The following is a 22,189-nucleotide window of genomic DNA, read 5'->3' as shown; positions in this document are numbered from 1 at the left end:
TTTTTTGATAAAACTTCATAGGGTTATAAGTCCATTTAAATAAATCAAGTAACCTGTAATTTTAGGACGAAAATTGTGAAAAAATAAGCTTACCTTGAAATGTAATTCAACGTGTTTGGAGCAAGAACACTTAAGATCACTGTAATCTCTTCAACAACATAATAATTCTTTGAGGCAAAAGTTTATTGCCTATAATAAATGCATAAGTAAACAATTTCTTCATATTGTGAATGATTGAAAACATGTATGGTTTTAATTTCACGGTAAATATTTTTTACATTAAACACAGCCGTAATTACATATTGAACATATAAATACGATAGATATTTTACTATTTAAACTTATCGTAATAATGCGAACAAAATTAACTGCTGATGCTTCATGCAAATTAAATCAAATCGGTATCGCGCTTATACTAGTTTAAATTAAGGTACATATGTATGTGTTTCGTACTTAATTAACAGTACATACTATTTGGAAAACAAAAACTACTAGGCCGTTCGCTTGGCTACGAGCCGCTTTGGAGTTGTTTCGTTACAAAAATGTATTTATTTTGGTTCCAATTAAGACGGTTGTCTTAACAATGATCCTCACTCCATTTCAATATGTCATGGTTAGTAATCATCATTTGTGTGTGGATTGTAACTCATTCGATCTCTATGTACAATGTGTTAGGGTTATGTACGCGATTATGATTGTTATCGTTATAGGTGTCCATAGAATTTGGTGCGATGTTCTGATCAGCCTCCGGGTCGCTAAAGACGTTCTCATCCGCCTCATGCTCGATATTGTAACTTGAAAACAGAGGTGGTGGACACAAGGCTGGTGGCTTTTCAGTGGCAGAGATATGAGCGTTCTGCGGCGTTTGGGCATCGATAAAGAAGTCTGTTTGGTAATAAAAGAACAAATATTCTCCTTAGTTAAGATCTAACATAGCATTTCAGTGTAATGGTATGGCAAATGCATGGCCGAGACAATACAAAATCAACTAAAAATACATTCCAGAAACAGAAACAAATCGGATGTAAAGTTTTGGACAAATTTACCTGCCGATTGTTAACGGATTTTATTTTGGTTTTAAGCAAGCCTAATTGCTTTGCCATTTTTGTGATTTGTATTTGTGTGTGTGTGTGAGTGTATGTGTGAGTGTGTGTGTGTAAGTGTGTATAATGTATTTGTGTGTGAGACGCTTTAGAAGGCGACATCGTGTAGTTCAGGTGTCGTGGGCATAATTTGTACTGGAAAAAAATATTTGATATTTATGAAGCTCGCTAAAATGATGAGCGATGACTGATTGCAATAAATTTAACTAAAACCAACCTGATTCCACACCATTCCATTCACTGACAACAGCATTATGGCAATGCTGATGCGGATTGGGAATACCCTCCACAGAGCCCTCGTAGATTTGTAAATCTGTGGCCAGTTCATCGTGTTCTGTCATATCGTCAAAATCAAAGATTTCTGTCACCTTGACCTTATTCGTATTGTCGTCGGTATAATAATAGGCATAGAGTGCATCGTTGTGCGTTGTCATCTTGAGGACATGCTCAAAATTGTCGACATCATCTTCCAATGGCGTGGCGCCGCTAAAAAATATATAATTGGAAACATTTAGTTATTCAATAAACTGAGGGCTAACAAATCATCCAAACCTACCATTCGTCAACGAGTATGGAAACGCGCGGTCCGTACAAGCGACTCGAGTGCAGCAAACCGGTGGCATCAAAGTGCGGCTGATCGTAAAGCTATATATATATATATAGTACATGACGGGATACGTAAGTAAAATATTTTAATTGCGAAACGGAATCAATAACGAACTCGTAATGCTTTTGATAAAAGTGATATTTAATCGGTTGAATGAGTTAATTTCACTTGAACGGATTCACAGCCGATTTTAATTATATATAAGTGGGTATATTTTTAAATATTTTTATAATTTTCTATGTTAGAATGAACTCCAAAATGTAAATTATTTAATTCATTTACACAATAATAATTAGAAGAATAAAAATCTAGATAATGTATAGAATATTTCTATTAGTTCTTCATTGGTTATTTTTTTTATAAAAAACTAGATACATAAATGAATACGAGTTCGGTTTGATCCCAAAGAATAGCACTCGAAATATTACTTACCGTGAATTTGTTGAAGAACCGAATCTGCATGGCATTATTAAACTGTGCAATCAGCTCTTCGACGAGGAGACGCATTTGTTTGGTCAGTTTGGGGGTTAAGGTGGTAATTCTGCAAATATAATTCATGTTTATAATTTGGAATACCTAGATAATTTGAATCTAAGCCAATTGGAAGCAACATTTGCAGTATTAAGCGAAAATAAGTGCAGTGTGTATATAATGCCAGTTTTATTGTTATTTTGAATATCGTTACAAAATTCATGATCCATATCGAATGGTTACTATTACAGGCTAAACATAACTTAAGCAATTGTACTAAATATTTGTATATATTATTCTGGTTGATAATTTACTAGAGAGTCAGGGATGGACCTTAAATACATGAATGAATGCGTCGACGACCTGCGGCTTGCTCTTGAATCTGTCGTTGGCTACTAGGCGCTGGCAAATGTTTTTCCAAATGGCTTTGGTATCTGCTTCATGGTTCTACAAACACAAATGAAAGGCAATAGCTATAACCTCAAACGAACACAGAAGCGCGAGTGGGTGGTCTTTAGAACTTACTTGGATACGGTGGCCAAGAAGAAGTCCATGGGGACAGTGGCCGGCAGTGAGAGCAATTTGATGCCCCGATGTTTGAATATCCAGTTGGCTAGTCCTTTGTTCGCCTGCTCTATGTAATCCTGAATTACATCCAGCACAGTCTGTGGCATATTCGAGCTTAAAGCGTCCTGCAAATCATTTCAAATGCATTAGCATTATGAGCTGAGATGGCTAAGCTTATTGAAACGAACCTTTCTATGCTTCTTGCATTCCCTGCATTCGGGATCGAATTCCTGAGGCTGTGCCACTGTCTCTGAGACCACAAATGTCGATTGCACAGCCACACAGCGTCGACAATTGATGAGATTGTTGCGATGCAAAAACTGTAGGGCATCATCAAAGCCCTGTTGGCAGAATTTCGACAGAAACTCTGGACGGGGCGGAAACAGAATGCGGACAAAGCGATTTATGTTCTGTCTGGATATCTCAATGCTTGTGTTGGCCCAATTCAGATGAAACAGTTGTGAGCTCTGATCACGCGGGCAAATGTCGCTCTCCCCGCAGAAGGGGCTTACGGTAATTGTGTTTTCGTCCAGAATGGGCAGATTGTCGGAGAAAGCGCCATCCATGTAGCGTACGCCACGAAAACGTGGCGGCAGAATTCCCGAGAAGCCAGGTATAAAACAGGCACATAGCAATGCTTGCAGAACTTCCTCCCGCGACTCAAACTCCGATATGATCACATTCTGTCCATCATAGACCCGCGTCAGCGAAATGTGCAGTCGCCCGTTAACTCGTTTGTGCGCATCGTCAGGCAAATGCTTCTGCAGGCCCTCCAGCAGGCAGGTCTGTATGTTAAACGAGGGACTGAAGGGGCCCAGTGAATGACGACGTGCCTCGTTCACAACGCGAAAGAAGTCCGATGTCATGCTGCCTGCAATTCAAAAAGGAAAGGAGAAGAAAGTTAGTATTTCAGCGAATTAAGGATTGAATTCGTGCAAAGTGAATTGAACTTGTGATAAAAACTGGTCTTAAACGAAACAGGTTTTCAATGAAGGAATCCAAAATGTATGTCAATGAGAAAAATAGCCAAGGGTCTAAAAAATGTGTTGCAGGCCCAAAGGTTCCACTTCAATGTATTATTGAGGAACTAAGAGAACCCCAGTAAATGAAAGCTACAATCTATAACTTCATTGGGGTAGCTAATTTGTTTGATAAGATATGATTTCGTTTTTAGAATAGATTCTGATTATTTTCCTGGTGGGCATAATGCTAACGACTTCTATAAAGGTCATAACCATGTTCATTCAGCTCGTTTCTTATCGACTGCCTCAGCTTTTGTGTGCGTCACTGCCAAGCCACGCAGCTGCAAATGCTGTTTATGAGGAAGGGCTGACCTGAAATACAAATACGAGTACATAATGGTGGCTGGCTTGTTTTGAATTTGCTTGCACTACGCAAATGACGTAAAATCGAGCACCTTGGGAATTTGTTTTGTGCGACCCCCAGCATGCAAAGCGCTGATAAGTTATAAAATGAAATATTGGGTGTGACTAGGAAATGTATATAGAAACGAAAATGTTTCAAGGACATGGACCAAGTGTTTGATAATGCAGCGCATGCTTAGCATTTCCCCAGGAGATAAGACAACGTTAGAGAGGTGGCTTGCCGCCAAAAGCTGCCACATGGTACCACTTCCCCCATGTGCCGATTAGATTCGATTTCAATGCGGCAGGCTACAGATAACGACGCCTTCTTTATAAATGTGTCTGATTATTGACGCAAAATTTAAATCAGGCCACTATAAAAACAAAAACTATATATTTGCTGAAATGGTCTTTTGTCCAGACGTACGTCATTTCCTTCTTTGGCGCGATGGTTCAGAAAGTCCAAATGTCATTGAATTGTTTTCATGGGGCTATTTTATATACTATATTATTTAATAATGAGAAATTCTTTACGACTCTGTTTTGTCTGACAAATGCAGTTGGTGGCCATAAAACAGTCCACGAAACGGTCTATGGTTGCTATGGTTGCATTGGGCCTTTCCAAGTCGCAATAAACTGAATGATATATAGAAGGAACGATATCGGCAAACATGTGAAACGGTACAAAGGTAGCAATGCTTACAAAAGCTTTCTTTTTGATAATGAAAGTTCTTTTCCTTACAAATACCATTCATAGGGTTCCCATTGAGCACCTACAGAAACTCCGATCGGCCATATCTACTGCAACTTATCGCAACTACTTTGACAAGGTCAGCTGATTACAAGGAGGAATGTTAGTTGAATACTCATGCGTATTATTTATGAAGGGTGGTAAAACCACAATAGGGGGTACCTCTACTTAAAATAAAACAACCGCGTACCATCTTGGTGTTGTTTTCCTCAAATTAATTCACATGTTTATACGTACATACATATGTATGTACATACTGAAGTTCAGTCCAAATAAACAACGCTATCGCATAACGTGCCAGTTGGTGTTGTTGCTTGTTATTGTTAAGCAAAAGCAAAATAAAATTCTGTCCAAATAAGCTTTAAAGTGTGCGAGTGTGTGTGAATGTGTGTAGGAAATGGGCGTGTGCTCTATGAATGCTGTAACTTGACGACCTTGTTATTGTTGTTGGTTTTCCTTTTTCTTATAAGCAACCACAGTTGAGATAAAAATAGCATTTCATTCGAATATGTAAATGCCAGACTTGTTGACAACAGCAAAGAAAAACATTTTCAAATAACAACAAATTAATAAAGTTATGAAATAGCGGGGACGTATCGGCTAATCCTTTCTCATACGTAGGAAAACCTGGATACCAAGTCTAATGGTTCTGGCTCATATATGTATGTATGTACTTCGACAGACACACTGTCTTAGCAATTCGCACTAAACTGGGAAAGTATGTGGGTTGAAAAAATTGAAACAACAGGGCGTTTCAAGTGTAACCACAACGAAACCAAACCGCAATGACTGCCAAAGCTGTCAAGTGCAGCAATTGAACAAATAACGGCAACCTATACATATACGAACACATGCATATGTATGCACATACATGTGTATATTTGTATGCAGCAGTATGGGGGTATGTGCATGCAACCTATCAATGACGCATTTTGTTTACAAAACGCAACGAAACGCAACCAAACTGTAAACAAGCTGACAAAATGAATAAAATATGTGAAAAACAAAAAAAAACACACACACACACAAAATGCATCTGAATGCACGGTGTTGTTGATTTTGTTTTTTCAATTTTTATTTTGTAGCTGCTGTTGTTGCATTGAAAAATGCGTCTTATTTTTGGGGGCTTGACGGTAAACAAGTTATGTGCTCACGTATTAGAGCTGGACTGATGCTCTCTCGTCATCCAAACATCGATGACAGACTTTCGGCTTCGCTCTTCCATGCCTCAACATATTTTACTTTTACTGTTGCTGGGAAACAGACACACCCCCCGATTTACAGCTGCAGTTGCTCCGCTATATGACGTGCCCCCCCAAAAAAAAGCAACAATATTACAGCGGTCGCTGCTCTCGCTTACAACTCTCACTTGCTCTCTTACGCTCACTGTGCCGCCGCATACCTCATCGCCTGATTTTGTGTTTGTATCACATAAACAACTTTGTATGTATGTATGATTGTATTGTATATTCATATGTATGTGTACTTCTGTTCCTATGGTAAACAATCGTAAAAGTTTTATGTTGCGGCCCTTCTACATAGAGGCCTGTGTATGTGTGTATGTGTCTTGAATGTTTATATATGTAGGTCGTCGGTACTTGGCAACGTTTCGGGTAACATTTTAGGCATTTGTTTGTTTTTGGGCAGCTCGCAACGGCTGCATATTTTTTGGGGTGGTTTTGGGCTTTGCTGTAATTTATTGTACATTTGGTCTTATTGGAATTTTCGTTTGGCTACAAATGCTCAATTGACTGTACGTTGTGACCTTATTATCCGTCAGATAAACAGCTGTCGCAGGAAAAAGACAGTAAAGCAATTTCAGATCCAACTGAGAAGAAGAGATCCTGCCTTGTGGGCACCTCTGCACCTCAATTATTAGCAATTCGTATAATTGCTTTCAATTGCTTATCATACCCTTGAACTTGTCATATTAATTACTCATTTATGGCTAAAAAAGTAAAAATCTTATCTTTCTTCCTACGATATAACGCACCCCTATATTATTCCACTAATAGTAATATGATGTAAGGTTTTTTTTTTAAGCTCGTAGATAAGGAAAATTTTGAAGAGAAGCCATTTTTTAAAACTATGAACTTTTTTTAACGGTAAGTCACCTTCTAATGAAATATAAAGCTTGAAGAATTCGTTGGTTATAACTTCAGATCTAACTCAATCGGAAAGGGAAAGTATTTAACTACTCTCCAATATCGACATTAAAAGTAAGTTTAATTTTTGAAATATGAAACACTCATATTCTATATGGGCCTAAGGTTAAATCTTTTGTGTTTGGCACTAGCTTGGTTTGCACTAGTTTCCAGTTCTTATCTTTGCCCCTCAATCTATTATGTATTGAATATACTTCAAGTGTCAATTAAAACTGTGCCATTTTATAATTTATGCGTCCTTTTGCACACTTTTTGTTCATCTTTTTTTGTTGTCTTTTTACGCATTAGAAAGAGATTGTGCGCAAATTGATTGAACGATGATGACTTGGTGTGCCACTGGGCATCAATCTATCTGAACAATATATATTAGCAATACATATAGCGAGACCCCCATACAATCTGCAGCGCAATGAAACGCACATGGGGTTGATAAGACCCGGGTGTGTGTGAAAAACAGCTGCGATTTCATTGTAAATTTATGTACTATATATACTATATGCATGTATATATAGGTGTGAGCTGATATTTGTAAATAAACAAGCTGGACTTGCTTTGTGCTTTCCATAATCTTATCGCTCATAGAAATAGGAAACTCATTCAGTTTAGTTTTTGTTTAATTGCTGAACTTAGGCCAAAAAGCAATTGACGTCAACCAAGTGTGTAATGAACTTCAGAAAGCATATATTGCACATTAAATACTAGAGTGAGGTGACGTTATAAATAAATCAGGCGAGGGCTAAATTAAGCCGCTACTTCAGAATGAAACTCGTAAATGTGTTATGATTTCTTATGGTTGTAAGCCTTATACTTCAGACATAATAAGCTGTTGCTAGGCAATGTGGAGAAAATGATAGTAATAGTAAAAGATACTCGTAAAAGCACACATTTAAGAATATTAAAAGCCTAGATATACGAGCCTGTACAAGTTCCTTGAACCGATAAATTTGTGTTGAATCCAAAGTGATAGATATTGTCATGTCATATCAAGAAAAAGGAAACAATTTTGGAAATGAAAATTCGATTTGATTTCGATTCCACAGGATTTGCTCGGGTTCGGAAATGTAAACATAGCCGATAATGTCAGCAGTACGATCATCTACCTTTTTTGATTTGCAAAATTTTCCATTTTTTTTCCTAACTTTGCTGTCATTTAATAAAATACTAATACATATTAAAATTTGGAATGCATGTCTATACTGGCTAGACTATATTGGCTGCTATTGTACATGTAGATAATGCCATATATACATGTCTAAACACCCGCACCATTCGACCTTTGCGCCACAGCGTTCCACACAGAGCACCTAGCAATCCAGAATATGCAAAGGTAGCTTTCAATACGTGATAAGGGAGAGTCTGGTCATTGACCATCTCACCAATAGCCAACAGACAATAATAATATATACCTATAGAAATGTGACGGAGAGCCTTACCTAATCGTTTTTCGGCTGATAAAATAGTCATAAAAAAGACATAAAATAGACAAAAAAAAACCGCAGACATGAACTTCGCGGGATCAATTTGATAGACGAATGCCAAGCAGATGCCGCCCAGATCAGTCTCGCATCTTGTTGAAGGTCGTACATTAGCGCCACTAAAAATAAGTCGAAGACGAAGTATTCAAATACGTCGAGAGGAAGCTTATAAATAGGCGGCAATTGGCAACAACAATTGAACCCTCGAGAGAACAAAGCATTTGATGGATTGCACCGATAAGCAGGCCGATCGGCTCATCAAGAAAATAATGCAGCTCGAGTGGCGGAAACGTGATTATTGGCTATGAATTGTCGTCGTTGCCTGTAAACAAAAACAAGCTCGCAAACAGCTGAGCTCAGCTGCAGGGCAACATGAGTGTGCAACTGTGTGGTTGTATATGCTTATATGTATTTGTGTTTGTTGGCCATGTGACAACTGTCGTTGAATGAGGCACTGCGTCATGCACACAAACAGCTCCATTAAGAACCAGCGCATGGCACACTCGTGTTCGAGTGGCCCAGACAGACAGAGAGGTTTAAAAAAAAAAACAGCTACGGGAATGTAAATATTTCAACACGGCAGGTTTTTACCTGTGAATGGGATAGATTGGCAAATTATGACATTACAATACCACTCCTGATTGATCTAAGAGTAGAATCTTTGAGTGAAATAACAACTCTATAAGTATATGAAGTTATTAAGTTTTAAGAGCTAATTTAAGGTTAAGACTAACACAGATTCTGGCTTTGTCAATTATTTAAATTCCATTTGCAAAGTTTCAAAAAACCTTAAAAAGCTTCTATAAATGTTTTTTAATGGGATTGCTTTGTGTGTAATAACTTTCTTGATGGGTGCGGCAAAACGTTATTTAGTTTGCTCTATTCTAAATTGTTTTCTTATGATCTTAATTTCTCCAACGAAACATTTGTGAAACTATTAGTGCTAGTAGTGTGCACTTTGTATCAGGAAATTAATTCAAACCTGTATGTACGTATGACTGGGCCACACAAAAGTTGAAAAGAAATCCAAATTTCTCTGGACACGCCTGCGTGCCCCCTTCGGGGCAAAGGTACTGCTTTTAATTGCGGCAATTAAAGTTGATTTAAAATTACATAGACACATGCCCAGAAGGGCCGAGAAGAGTTGAGCAATAGGTAGCAATAGTTTCGACTACGGTTCAGTAATAAATCGTGCTACCTGCCATCAACTGGCGGCTGTCGAACTTTCTACTTTGGCTTAGAGATGGTTGCAGGTAAATGACTTTTTGGCGGGAAACAAAGAGCGGAAAGGGAGCGATGCGTGAATTCTCTAGAATGTGCTAATGCCGTACAAGAGATTGGATGTGCTACGTGGCTTGCTGCACTACTACATTTAGAATAAGTGGCATGTAATCAGTTGGGTGTGCGCTGTAAGGACAAACAAAGCGTAGCGGCCCCGGTTGAGCCACTCTGATCATCAGCGGAATGATGGTTCACCAGTAGGCCAGCGGCCAGCAATTGATTATAGTGATGCTGCTGACGTTGTTGGCGATTGATTCCCTGCCCGATTGCACTACCACACCAACACACATACATACAAATGTGCTGCGCGTGGCACTTAATCGTTGTGGCTCATGATAAGGCAACAACAGCAAAAAGTTGATTAAATCAATTGCCTTCGTGTAGGTGGGAAGGGCGGGGGGCAGTCTGTTGGGAGGCAAAGACCAAGTGGCCAAGTGAGTAATGCATGGGGCATTGTTTTCAAAACTGCACAACGCATTAAGTATGTATGTATGTATTATGTGTATGTAGTTTTGTCTTTTTGATTGACATGTTTGTATTCTAGATAGAAATGAAGCGAGTCGCGATAGCTTTGAATACATTATGAATATGGCGGCCAACAATAATAGCAACAACACTTTGGGTCATAGTCACGAATAGAAATAGCAAAAAATAAGCCTCTAAGGCAAAAAACAAGTTTGACCTTCATCGAACTACACATACTACTTGTATACACACAACCTACTTGAGAATGCCTACACGTACATACATATATGTATACATACATACACATGCCTGTTTGGATATGTATGTATGTATGTTATATGTACAGCGAGTTTACATGGGCGTCTATTTTTGGGGAGCTTTATGCGTTGTACGCACACACCTCTCAACTGCGTCGTAATTTATGCTGACGAGCCCCCAAATCTTGTTTCTATTCTCTGTGCACTATGCCTGTTTTTCTAAAACTTTTGAGTTGCTATGCTTGGCATGTTTGCCGTATGACATCAGCGAATGCGCAGGCCCCATTTCATACACACTGTACCGAGAGTGGGGCAAAGTCAAGCTGCATGTGCCAGATATAAGACCTACTTACAGTATATTTTTATTTTAAGAAAATGCTTAAATATGCATTTAAGTCACTGAACTCACTGTAAAGGGCAAATTTTTAGCATAGCAGCAAAATGTAGAAAAATGCGAACAAAACAAAAAGACGCTTAAAATCAGCTGCATGACTAACAAGTGGTTAGCAGTAACAGCAACAACAATAGCAACAGCATCGATAAAAAAAGGCAAGTTAAAGTGAATAAACAAAATAATACTCACCTAACGGCAAATCGCAGAGCAGACAGCATGCGGCCAGCGAACCAGCGGATGCGCCACCAATTTTCTCGAGCAGGAGGTGCGGGGCATATTTTTTAAAGCAGACTGCAACGCCGACGTGATAGATGCCTAGGAAACCGCAGCCCGCAAATGATAGATTCATGCCTTTATCTAATACGCTTTGTTCGTTAATTTCAGTTTAAAAGTATTCCGTTGGATGGGTCGACAACAGTTTCTTTTATCGACGACTGTGCTCTTTCTATTTATTTGAATATTTATTTATTTCGCTAAGGTGTCGTGCTGCGCCCTATTGTTTTGTTAGTTTCGTTTTCGCACTGTAAAAATTGCCCACAATTGATGACCGTTCCGTTGTTTATTCTAGTTCTGCCTCGCACTTTCCTTCGTTTCTTGCGCGCTCTCTTTGCCTTTCTCTCAACTTGAACAGTTGCGTCAGGTAACTTTTACGATGGTTGTGTGGTTTCGTTTTGTAAATTTTAAAAACTCGTTGCACTTTAAATCACTTTGGGCGTGTAATATATTTGTTCATCACTTGTCTTTGGTTTTTTTGTATGTGTAAAATCGATTTAATTTTCTTGCAATGTATTTTATACACTTCCAACGAACCGTTATGTCGCTGCTTGCGCTCAATACTGAGGCTAGCGCAGCTGTGCGCTGCTTTTATAGTAGGGATGTAACGAAACATCGATGTATCGCAACATGAGCAACATCGATATGTTGAGAACGATAAGCCCAGTAGTCGATGTATCGCCGGCGCTTCGATGTATTCGAAGACAACTTCGAAAATGTAGACGTTTATTTCAAATTCTTAAACAGAGAGTGCTTTGCTTTGGCAAAAAATTGATTTAATAGTTCGTTTATTATTTTTCAAATCCGTTTTAATTAATGTTTGAGTTGAATGTTGTGCAATTGTGAAAAGAATTAAAACATGAAAAATAAAGGCAGTCGGCAATATCTGATTATATATTAAAATCAAAAGACCCCATTAAATAAAAATCCGTTATTTCTTCATACCACTTCGGAATGATTTTTGATAAATATAAGTATTTTTGAAGTATTGACTATTTTCATTGTTTTATAATAAACACTTAGTGACAAAAAAGAAAGGAAAACATAAAGAAATAAATTGTTTTTCATTCATTTTTTATTTAATATGTTAAATGCGACACGTAATTTGTTAAAATACAAAAATGGTGTGAACAAATTAAATTTTGATTTTCCACATCAAAAAATTATTGCTTAGTTAATTAATTCCATTTTGACTAAACTATGCGATTATATGTAGGAACTACTATATGTTATGAGTTGAATAAACAAAAAAAACTAAAATAAAATCAAGAGGAAAATCATTTGAAGTCGAAGACGGATTAAATTTATTTTTTGTTTCTTTCCAAATTTTAAACATAGCACAATTTTGAATTTGTTGATCAAATTAATTCGAAACAATTTTTACATATACCATATACAGGGGGAAATACAGAATAATACTAATTAGACCCTTCTTTAGTTGAAAATAAATAATTCTGTTCCATAAATAATACACTGGGATTTATTTTACTCGAAACTCGTTAATACATTATTGACGACTGGCTAGCTTTATTAATTGTTTATTAATATTTTTTACAGACTTAATGTTCGCGTTTATGTGGTGGTATATACATTTGCTGCCCCTGCCGATCTTGACGATATCGTGACTGCTGTTGTTGCTGCTGATGCTGTTGGAGCAGCGGATTCATGTTCACCGGCCTGTGCTGGCTATCCGTAATTGGCAGTATGTCCGATTTCAATACCTCCTCGTGGTTGCCATATCCGAGAAAGAACACTACACACGTTTTCTCAGCCACTCCCGTGATCTCGGCCTCATAATACTGTAAATATAAAGTAATTAATCAGAATAGAAAGATAGTCTTAAGTTGTTGGCAGATAGGCCAATAATTTCCGCATATTTAAAATAAATTTATGAAGACGAAAACATTCCTTTTGTAAGGTATCGCTATTCATTATTGGAATAATGTGGTTATCTGATAGAAGATTCTTTCTTTTTTTTTTTTTTTTTTTTAATTTTAACCTAAAGTATATATAATAAAGATTTGATTGTCAATTTAATAAAACAAGTAGCCATTTTCCCATTTAGTTCAAACTATTAGTTATTGGTTATAGTATATTACATAGTTATATCGTGATTGATTGATTTTCTGGTTTGTAGAAGCAATCGAATCTTTCGGGTTTCCCAAAAACAAATAGTTCGGTTTCCCAAACAAAAACGTCTTTATCTAAGTGGAATTTTTGTCTTTATATTGTACTTTCCACTGGCAATAATTATTGTTTTAATTTGAAAATACGTTCTCCAAAAAATTGTGTAGTATTAGGAAAAAATTTTTGCAGAGTTTTACATTTTATGTTGCTCATGCAAGGAAAGCAAACACCATCGCATTTAAACTAAGTTGTTAATGAAGAATTTAGTTTAACATACAATTTGAAATTTAGACTTATATGTTGCATGAAATTTTATATAGTTCGAACAATTTTCTAATTTACGTAAGGAATCAAAATGATTCGAAGTGAACTTTGAAAGAGTTTTCGTTCGGAATGTACGAGCGCCTAGAAATGACTCGATTTATAGAAACAAAAAAGGGAATTTTATTTTTTAAAAAGAAAATAAAGATTGACGTTTACTTACGCGCCCATCGTCCCAATACTTTGCCATGCATAAGTCACCCATTTTCCAGAACCAGCTGTCCTCAAAGGGTTGGGGTTGCGACAGAGCTGTTGGCTGCGAATTCGTCATTATATATGTGGATGGTGATGGAGCAGCAAAGAAATTATTGGATGCTGGTGGAGGTTGTTGCTGTTGCTGTTGTTGCGAGACTGGCGCTATGTTTACGCCTTGACTCTTTAGGAGGCTCATGGCGAACTCGTTGGTTTCCTTGCTCTGGAAACCCATTATCTTGCTGGGGTCGTAAGTATAGCCGTTGGGTAATTGACTGTAATTGGCATTGGATTGCTGGCGTGGTGTATAATGTTGTTGTGGTGGTTGCTGGCGCTGTGCCTGTTTATCAGCTTTGTTTGTTATTGGAGTCGACGCTGTCTGCTGCTCCGATTGTTGACGATTTTGGCCAGCAGAGCCACTAGCACCTCCACCACCATGCTTGCGACGATCTTCCCGCTTTGGACCACTGATTTTAAGATTTGCTGTCTCCTCAACTACTTTGCTTAATCGTGCATTGAATTCCTCAGAGTTATTAGCATTGTTGCCGCCCTTGCCACCGCTAGCGGCAGCAGCAGCTCCATTTCCACGACGCCGATTGCTGTTGCCGCTACTGCTGCTATTGCTGGCGTGTCCGTTTTCACCACCACGTGCTGCGCCACCACGATGGCTCTGGCGTTCGCTGCCACGTCGATTATTAAATTGATCCTTGCCAGTCGGCGCTTCCTGCTCGGCTTTAACATCCGCCTGTGGTTTGCTGGCATTGTGCTCGTTGCGATTATGGCTGCTTCTCACTTGCTGTTGTTCGGAGGCACGCGGATTGCTGTCCTTCTCCTGCTTGCGCGCCCGTTCATTGAAGCCGGCGCCTCCTCTTTCCCGATCGCCACGCGGCGGACGTTCCTCACGTGTGCCACGATTTCGCCCGCCACCACGTGGCGCACCAGAGTGGCCGCCACGATTTGCCGCAAAGCTGCTGGAAATATTATTTTCAAATCGGGAGCGATCACTCATTCCTTGAGTTTTGTTAGTAGCTGCGCTAACATTGGTAGAGGATGACCGGCGATCGCTATCGGTGGCTTTAGCATTATATTGCTTTAAAGTGTTGTTGCTGTTAGTATTGTAGCTGCTGGCAGTGCTTGCTGTGGCGGGCGTCGTCTCTGGTGCCGCTGTCTCCGTTGCAGGCAATTTAGTTGTAAGAAAATCGAAAAGTGTTGCATTGGCAGCCGGCTTAGCACTGTCAGCCTCATCTTTAAGGCTGGCGCCTCGTTTACTCTCCCTGCCGGGGCGCTCACCACGTCCGCCACGCATCGGCGGTGGCTCTACGCCATTACCACCAGCGTCGCGGCGTCGCTTGAGATTGAAGAGGGCACGCTCAAGATTGTTGCGTGTGCTATGCAAAGCGTTTCTGGCCTCCTCTTCGGTGTAGCCTTTGTCAAGTATTTTCTTGACATTGTGATCTATAATATTCTGGCCACCACCGCCAAAAACTTTCTTTACGGCCGCCTTGCTGGCTACGGCAATCGCTTCGCTGCGCATGGTATTGAATTCGTCGTTCTCCTTGGCCGGCTTGTCTTTGTCGCCGCCGGTCACCGTCATGCTCTTAAAATTTCGATCGGCGGTGGTGTCGATTTTCTTACCAAAGGGAACCCAGGGTGGTGGTGCTGAAGCACCAGTCAGCGGTCGCCCACTGCGTGCATATTTCAGCATTGTACGTGCCAGATCCCACTTCTCGTAGAGCGCTTCTACACGGCCGCCCAGCAGCTGAAGTTCGTTAGACCGCAGCAGCAAAAATCCTTGCAGCATTTGCAATTTCTCGGCACGGAAGTAAATCTTGGTGCCGGGAGCAACATTCAGACTAAGTGCCGGCACAGATTCCAGCTCTAGCGCCTGCAACGTTGCCTGGCCGTCGCTCAAATCCAGTTGCAAGAGGCGCGGAGCCGTCTTGGATTCTTCGTTACACTTGGGTGCGGCAATGTTGCGTACTCGCTGAATTTGCAGCACAATCTTACCGGCAAGTTGAGCATCGTCGCGTTTGGTGGGCAGAGCGCCGCCGCCAATATCGCGCAAGTCGCGCTGTAAACAATCGCATATTGTGTATACAACAACAACAACAATGGCGTACCTTTTCATGGCGGCACGCCTACTCTACTCACATTTAAAGCCTCATCGATAATTTTGCGTGGATCCTCGCTGCCGAGTGCTGTTGTCAATGTCTTAATACCCTCCTCCGTAAGATACCTGTTCAAATAAATGTTAGAGTTTGTTAGTACAGCATTTTCAAAATTACTTACCAGCCTTGTGCTTCCAATTTCTTGGCTAATTCCATTTTTGCATTTTCTGCAAAGCAAAGCAGCACGGAACCAAAAGATTAGAGATGAACGAAATGTGTACATCGGCGCAGGGATGTGCTTATGCATCGATGCCCACATACCGATGTGTCGTGCAGAAATGCAGCCCTGCTGCATTCAGTGATGCCACCTTGTTAACTCTAATGTTTGCATAGTCCAATTGGAACTATCAGTTATGTTTTGGCGCTCGCAGTTGTCGGTTGGTGGTTGGATCCGTTCGCGCATTATCTCAAAACTGTTATTCTCGAACGACTTCAAACACAATGCAAAAATATTTTAAATAGCAACGCATTTACGTTGTCAGTATAGGCCGTTCCGGCTTCAACGCGTTGCCGCCGACAGCAACTCTTTTGCATGCACAATATTTTGGCGCCTAATGAGCGCGCGTCTTCCTTTCGCCTTTTAGCAACAGGTGTTAACAGCAATTGTACATTTATGTGGACGGAAACACGCGCCATTTCCATCGAATTGAGCCAAAATTGTGTTTATAAAGTGATAGGCGTTTTATTAGCACCCATTTTTAAATGGGGCAAATAAATGCAGAAAAAAGAAATTATCTGTTGCTGCTATTGAAAAATAAATAAACTTAAATATAAACATTGCTGGTCATTATTCCGCTTTCTTACACAAAATCGAAATCTATGTCAAAAAATGTGTGTGCTTGTATGTATGTAGGTATGTTAGGCGCTAATAAATTATCGCACATTGGGGCATATATTCAAGTGTTCCATTAATGCAGAATTGTTCACACACAAAAAAAAATCACAGGCGAAAAAAAGAAGAATTTCTAGCTTGTTTGTCGATTGGTAGTACATTTAAGCACATACATATGTACATACATATCTCATGCATGTGTATGTATGTATGTACGGGTGTGCGAGTGCGTGCGTGCAATTTTTGCCAAAGCTTTACCACAAAACGTGACAAAATTTTCTAAACACTCAAAAGCGTAGCAAACAAAAATAACAACAAACTAATAGAAAAAGTTCGCATTACTTTAGACGCGTGTTATACGGCTTATTTGAAATACCAGCGCCGAATTGAGGGCAAAAGAAGTGTCAGGACGGAAATTGTGGGTAAGTGTTAACTAATATGCATATCTTTATATATTTGTTAATACCTACATATGTCTGCAGTGGTTTAAAGTTTCTATTTATGGCCTAAAAATATTGTATATAAATCCCAATTGCAAATATGCAATTTAATTAACACCCGCTTGCCAACGAAGCCAAACGCCACCCACACACATAAAAACCCATACTATTTTGAATGCGTGCGAAATATAAGACATTTTTTACCGAATACAAAATGACTTTGCAAAATTACGTACACAAAATAAATTCTTATGCAATAATAATGGTTCGCACTTGTTGGCAATTTAAATAAATTCGCATGCAACGAGAAAATAATTGATAAGCGCCAGTTATGTACGTACATATGTACATACATATGTATGTACAATTGTATGTACTACACACAACGCAAAAGACAAAAGGCCAACAGACACACACACACACCACACACAAATACAAAACAATTTACAGAGACAATAATACAATGCAATTTTTCCACAATTTACATATTTAAATTTTTACACAAGCCCCAAAAACCCAAAAAAAAAATGAGTCAGATATGCAGCCGTCGTCGCATTTGTTGTTGTCGTCTGACTGCGTTGCAGCAACAGTTGCTGGCAGTGCCAATGCTGCCCCCTCTCTGTGGCTGTTAGTTCTCAACTCTATGCGCTCTACCACTATTCCCCCCATTTGGAGTGGCACTACTGTCATAAGCATATTGCGGTATTTATCAAAGTGCGTGAGAGCATGCAAGAGCGAGAAAGAGAGAGTTGAAATGCAGCGCTGCCATTGCCGTGCATTGCATTGAGTTTTGATGACCCCCTTTGGTTAGATGCCGATTTCATGTTGTTGTTGTGGTTGGTTGCTCGTCTGCTTTTCGCATTCGTTGCGCTGCCACTGAGACGCGTCGCTGCTACTGCTGCCGCTTTTGATGGCACTGACCACACTCAACTGACGCGTGGGCTGCACAATCGGCTGCCCGCACTGACAGCTACATACATAATCGGGGGTCGATTGATAAGTAATCGGCCTAATTGGATGTGGAATGAGTAGGAGACTATAATTTCATTAAATAATTACCTATAAGAGCACACTCCTTATAAAATATAAATAAGTAAATATCTTTTCAGAAACCCAAATAGATAATAGTGGCGGGGTGCCTAGAGAATTCCGTGGATGATGGACAAATTTGTCATGCCAAATGGTCGCAGAATAATATTTTCGTTTTAACGGACTGCCGTTTTTAATCGATCTGGAATATGTCAAGGGCATCTGGAAAACAGTTTCCATTACCTAACTAACTAATAGACCCACCTTATTTTCGAAGCGACAAACCCGGTACCTATATAAAAGTCAGCTTTCTGATATACCGATAATTTTGAAAATAAAGATTTAGAAAAAACAAAAAACTACATACTTCCATGGTAGATGCCAAAATTTACTCTTCGATCGTCTTTTATCAATTCATGGGGCCTGTCTACTATTTTTGCGAACTCATCATTGCTTGTACATATATACATAATAGATCGTTGCAGTTTTCCATAATGCATTTTTGATCTCGCAAAAGTAGTTCTGTTGAAAATCTCACCAACATTTCATATGGACACACTGGTGTATGCTATTTCGACAGCAATCAGCTTATAAATAATTGGGATCTGCAAAATTTATATTTTATTAAGAAGTTGCATTTTCTTACTTAGGCCGATTACTTATCAGCTAGCCCTCGTGTATGTGTACTTTTTATAGCCTGTACCCAAAGGGTGAAAGGCTATACTAGTTTTGTGCGCATGTATGTAACACACAGAAGGAGGCGTGGCAGACCCCACAAAGTATATATATTCTTGATCAGGATGAGAAGCCGAGTCGATATAGCCTTGTCCGTCCGTCCGTCTGTCCGTCTGACCGTCTGTCCGTCTGACCGTCTGTCCGTATGAACGCAAGTATCTCAGAAAGTATAAGAGCTAGAATAACCAAACTTGGTTTCCATATTCTCCTAAGACCGAGAAAGTACGAGTTTGAGTTTTTTTTCGATGCACCCCCCCACTCTCCCGCAATTCGTGTTTTTCCTTATAACTTCCGTAATTCTCGGAATTTTGAAATCAATTTTGGTAGGTACATCCAGTTAGTACTAATGTGTCCGTATGCCAAATTTCATCATGATAGGTCAATTCTGAAGAAAGTTATAGCCATAAGTAAAATCGCTGCTCATGCGCTGCCTCTGTCGGCAGCGCTGCCCGCAGCTGTTGTTGTTGTTGCTGCTTTGGTTCAACTTTGTGCTGCATACATACACGCATATAAACACGCATAGGTACGTGATGTAAATGTATGCTGTTAAAACTGAACATAAACATGTATTCTCATTTAATTTAATTAATAAATTCATTCATTCATTTTTTTTAATAATTTAATTTTGTTTTTTTTTATTTTTTTTTAAATTTTTTTTTTTTAATTTTTTTTTTTTTTTGTGGAGAGTACAGGCTATTTTACTGTCGGGCTTGCTCGACTGTAGCGTTCTATCTTGTTTATTTTCTTATTGCGCTTTACGTGTCAATTTTGAATTTCATTTAGCGCGAAATGATTGATGCGTGCGGGCATTTGGCCAGCACGTCGCAGTGCTTATTGATTCGGCTTCGTTAGCATGCACAGAATATTACGCATACGCACTGCTGGCCTTTGCACATCAAACTGGTGTTTCTACAAAGCTAGCGTTTTGACGTTTGCTCTGTGAAATTAGCAAATACAAAAATCTGTCTTATCAGACAATAGCAGACAATAAAGCAGCTTTATCATATACATTAATTTGCGTCTAAGTCGCTGATTAACAAAAGTGGGACAAGAGATTATGCAAAATATATGTATGTATGTAAATAATTAAATAGTGGCCACAGGAAAATACTAAACGTTAAACAACCTAACTGCAACAAAGTGCCAGCACGCACTCAATGCTGGCAGCCTTTTAGCCACCCACAGCGCAATACCTGCATGACGCGAACACACACGCAGACACACACCTTGTCTTGCACGAATTTAATTAACATTACAAAAACTTTATGTAGATGGTTTTTCAATCAGTCCACAATGCTCAGAACTATTTGGCTTATCATATGAAAAAAAAAGAAACAACAAGAACAGAATTCCATGCGGGTGGGTGTGTGCCGGCATTTAAATACTACACATGTGTACATATGTTCGTACATAGGTACATACACACATAGTACTTATGTATGAATGTACAAACAGTCATGTGTATTACATTGCTACGCTATCAGTTTGCATTTTCAACCTTACACACGACACCGCGCAACAACAGCAACAACAATGGCAACGTCACTCCCATACCCACGCCACTCCCTCTGCCCACCACCCACTACACATTGGCACAGTTTCATTTAAGTGCGGGCTTGGGTGGTTTGGGCTGTTAAAACGGCATCCCATAAAAAAGGTGGAAAAATTAACATAGCCATAAACGCAAATTGTCAAAAAAAAAGAGGCGTCTCTGCAGGAAAGTGTTGACAGCTGTTGTTGCGGGTGCGGTGTTGGGCTGGCGGGTGGACGGACATGTGTGGGATGACTCCTAAAATAGGCCCTTGTGGAAATTAGTGGTGGTTGCTAAGAGCCCGTTCCCTTTTCAAGGGGCTAAAGCTGCTGCTCCTATTTAGATATACAAGTATTTTGTTCATATAAAATGTAACAAATTTTAGGTCTAATAATATGGCACATTGAGAAAAATACAGCTCTGAACTGTTATCGTTGGGGCTAAGTATTGCCTGGAAGGAGTATATTGTGGTGGACATGAACAGTTTATCATAAAAAACAGACACGATGGTAGACCCCATGCTATGAATATACATACATATACCTATATTGCTTGCAAATTAATTAAATAATTTCTAGTACAATTTAAATTTCAATGAATAATCGCTGCTCGTTGGGAATTAGAAACTTCAAATTAACAAAAATTCAAATAGCCTAAAAGTGGTGTCGAGTTGTCAAAACGTAGAAAATGTGGATTTCAAAAGTCACTACGTTTTATATTGTTAGTTTATTAGTTTATGGCTTGCTTGAATTAATGTTGTCTAGACATATTGTTCTAATTTAAACTAGATGTTGTTATAATTCATTTGCATTATAAAGCTATTTAAAATAATATATTTTTATCTTCCTACGTTTGCTACTGTCGTTAGTTTGTTTACTGACATTCTTAACATAAGTTTTAAATTGAATTCAAATTTAATTGTGGCTTCTAAATGTTTGGTGCAGTTCTCCAAGTGTAGTATTAAGTATGTATTTCCCAACGTTTATCTCGAAAGTTTTAGGTTCAGCACAACTTTTGACAATAGTTCTGTAACTTTAACTTTATTTGTTATTTGTTGTTGTATCTAATCTTTTTAAAATGTCTTGACTGCCAGTAATTTCCCTCTGAACTTTAACTAAGCATGGTGTTAAAGCTTTAAATTTATGCACAAATAAAATGTAATTGTTTACATTTCACCTCTGTATCTTGTTATTTTTCGTTTTTCCATTCCTGTTGAGGTCCTGTAATACAATTTAATAGCCTTATCAATTACAATTCCAAATCAACGCATTCGCAACGCGCTTTGCAGCTCATTAACATTACAAAAAGCGAAAAAGGCAGCGCCTAGCGAAATTGTTGAGACTTAATTTCTGTTGCCATAAATTTCGGGGAGAAGAAGGGGAAGAGAGAAGGCGCAAGGGATGACTTCTAATAGCTACACAAACAAAACGACATCGAAAAACGTGAAGACGACGCATGCTAATGGGACTCTATTGGCGGTGTTATCAAGTGGGTCGGGTCTCAGCCACAAGCCACAAACCGCTACACATACCGATGCGCAAGCAACTACAACTACAAATTATTGGTCCATGCTCTGTCAGCTTGAGTGTGTGTATGTGTGCTTGTGTGTGGGTTCTTGTGTGCGTGTACTTGTATTTTATG

At 39.1% G+C, this 22,189-nt stretch overlaps 3 protein-coding genes across 8 annotated transcripts in view; 1 reads left to right on the top strand and 2 right to left on the bottom strand.

Annotated features, from left to right (window-relative positions):
* Positions 1–529: 529 nt before the first annotated feature.
* LOC115622113 (patatin-like phospholipase domain-containing protein 2) lies at positions 530–11,698 on the bottom strand. Of its 3 annotated transcripts, XR_003995326.1 has the most exons (8): positions 11,090–11,698; positions 2,937–3,619; positions 2,707–2,873; positions 2,143–2,251; positions 1,660–1,748; positions 1,321–1,589; positions 1,047–1,238; positions 755–885 (listed from the first exon to the last, which is right to left on the bottom strand). XR_003995326.1 is itself a non-coding variant. In XM_030515956.1 (7 exons), exons 1-7 carry the CDS (start codon positions 11,247–11,249, stop codon positions 647–649), a joined length of 1,716 nt encoding a protein of 571 aa, XP_030371816.1. In that variant the 5' UTR covers positions 11,250–11,696; the 3' UTR covers positions 530–646. The 3 variants fall into 3 exon arrangements, 2 of the variants coding, with proteins under 2 accessions (XP_030371816.1, XP_030371817.1); XM_030515956.1 differs by lacking the exon at positions 1,047–1,238 and having other exon boundaries at positions 530–885; positions 11,090–11,696; XM_030515957.1 differs by lacking the exons at positions 755–885; positions 1,047–1,238; positions 1,321–1,589; positions 1,660–1,748; positions 2,143–2,251 and adding an exon at positions 2,347–2,628 and having other exon boundaries at positions 11,090–11,693.
* A 954-nt stretch (positions 11,699–12,652) lies between these two features.
* LOC115622594 (tudor domain-containing protein 3) lies at positions 12,653–16,234 on the bottom strand. Its single transcript, XM_030516591.1, has 4 exons — positions 16,103–16,234; positions 15,965–16,049; positions 13,785–15,884; positions 12,653–12,972 (listed from the first exon to the last, which is right to left on the bottom strand). Exons 1-4 carry the CDS (start codon positions 16,135–16,137, stop codon positions 12,733–12,735), a joined length of 2,460 nt encoding a protein of 819 aa, XP_030372451.1. The 5' UTR covers positions 16,138–16,234; the 3' UTR covers positions 12,653–12,732.
* A 737-nt stretch (positions 16,235–16,971) lies between these two features.
* Positions 16,972–22,189, top strand: part of LOC115622132 (guanylate cyclase 32E) — a 29,127-nt gene continuing 23,909 nt past the window's right edge. For all 4 annotated transcript variants that reach the window (XM_030515989.1, XM_030515988.1, XM_030515987.1 and 1 more), the window contains exon 1: positions 16,972–17,235. The gene's annotated coding sequence lies outside the window, so the exon portion shown is untranslated. The remainder of the gene's footprint in view (positions 17,236–22,189) is intronic.

Source organism: Scaptodrosophila lebanonensis, unplaced genomic scaffold, assembly GCF_003285725.1.
Source record: "Scaptodrosophila lebanonensis strain 11010-0011.00,11010-0021.00 unplaced genomic scaffold, SlebRS2 tig00000043-arrow-pilon, whole genome shotgun sequence".
Taxonomy (NCBI): Eukaryota; Metazoa; Arthropoda; class Insecta; order Diptera; family Drosophilidae; genus Scaptodrosophila; species Scaptodrosophila lebanonensis.
Note: the sequence above shows the minus strand (reverse complement) of the source record. Positions and strands in the feature narration are given on the sequence as shown.

Excerpts from the sequence above, each read along its gene's own strand:
- LOC115622113 (XM_030515956.1), bottom strand. The coding sequence starts at position 11,249 with ATGAATCTATCATTTGCGGGCTGCGGTTTCCTAGGCATCTATCACGTC. Across the intron at positions 2,252-2,706 it reads TTCTTGGCCACCGTATCCAA|AATTACCACCTTAACCCCCA; the intron begins GTAAGTTCTAAA and ends TTATATTTGCAG. Across the intron at positions 886-1,320 it reads ATGGAATGGTGTGGAATCAG|ACTTCTTTATCGATGCCCAA; the intron begins GTTGGTTTTAGT and ends ATTACCAAACAG.
- LOC115622594 (XM_030516591.1), bottom strand. The coding sequence starts at position 16,137 with ATGGAATTAGCCAAGAAATTGGAAGCACAAGGCTG. Across the intron at positions 16,050-16,102 it reads AAATTGGAAGCACAAGGCTG|GTATCTTACGGAGGAGGGTA; the intron begins GTAAGTAATTTT and ends TTATTTGAACAG. Across the intron at positions 12,973-13,784 it reads AGTATTGGGACGATGGGCGC|TATTATGAGGCCGAGATCAC; the intron begins GTAAGTAAACGT and ends TTATATTTACAG.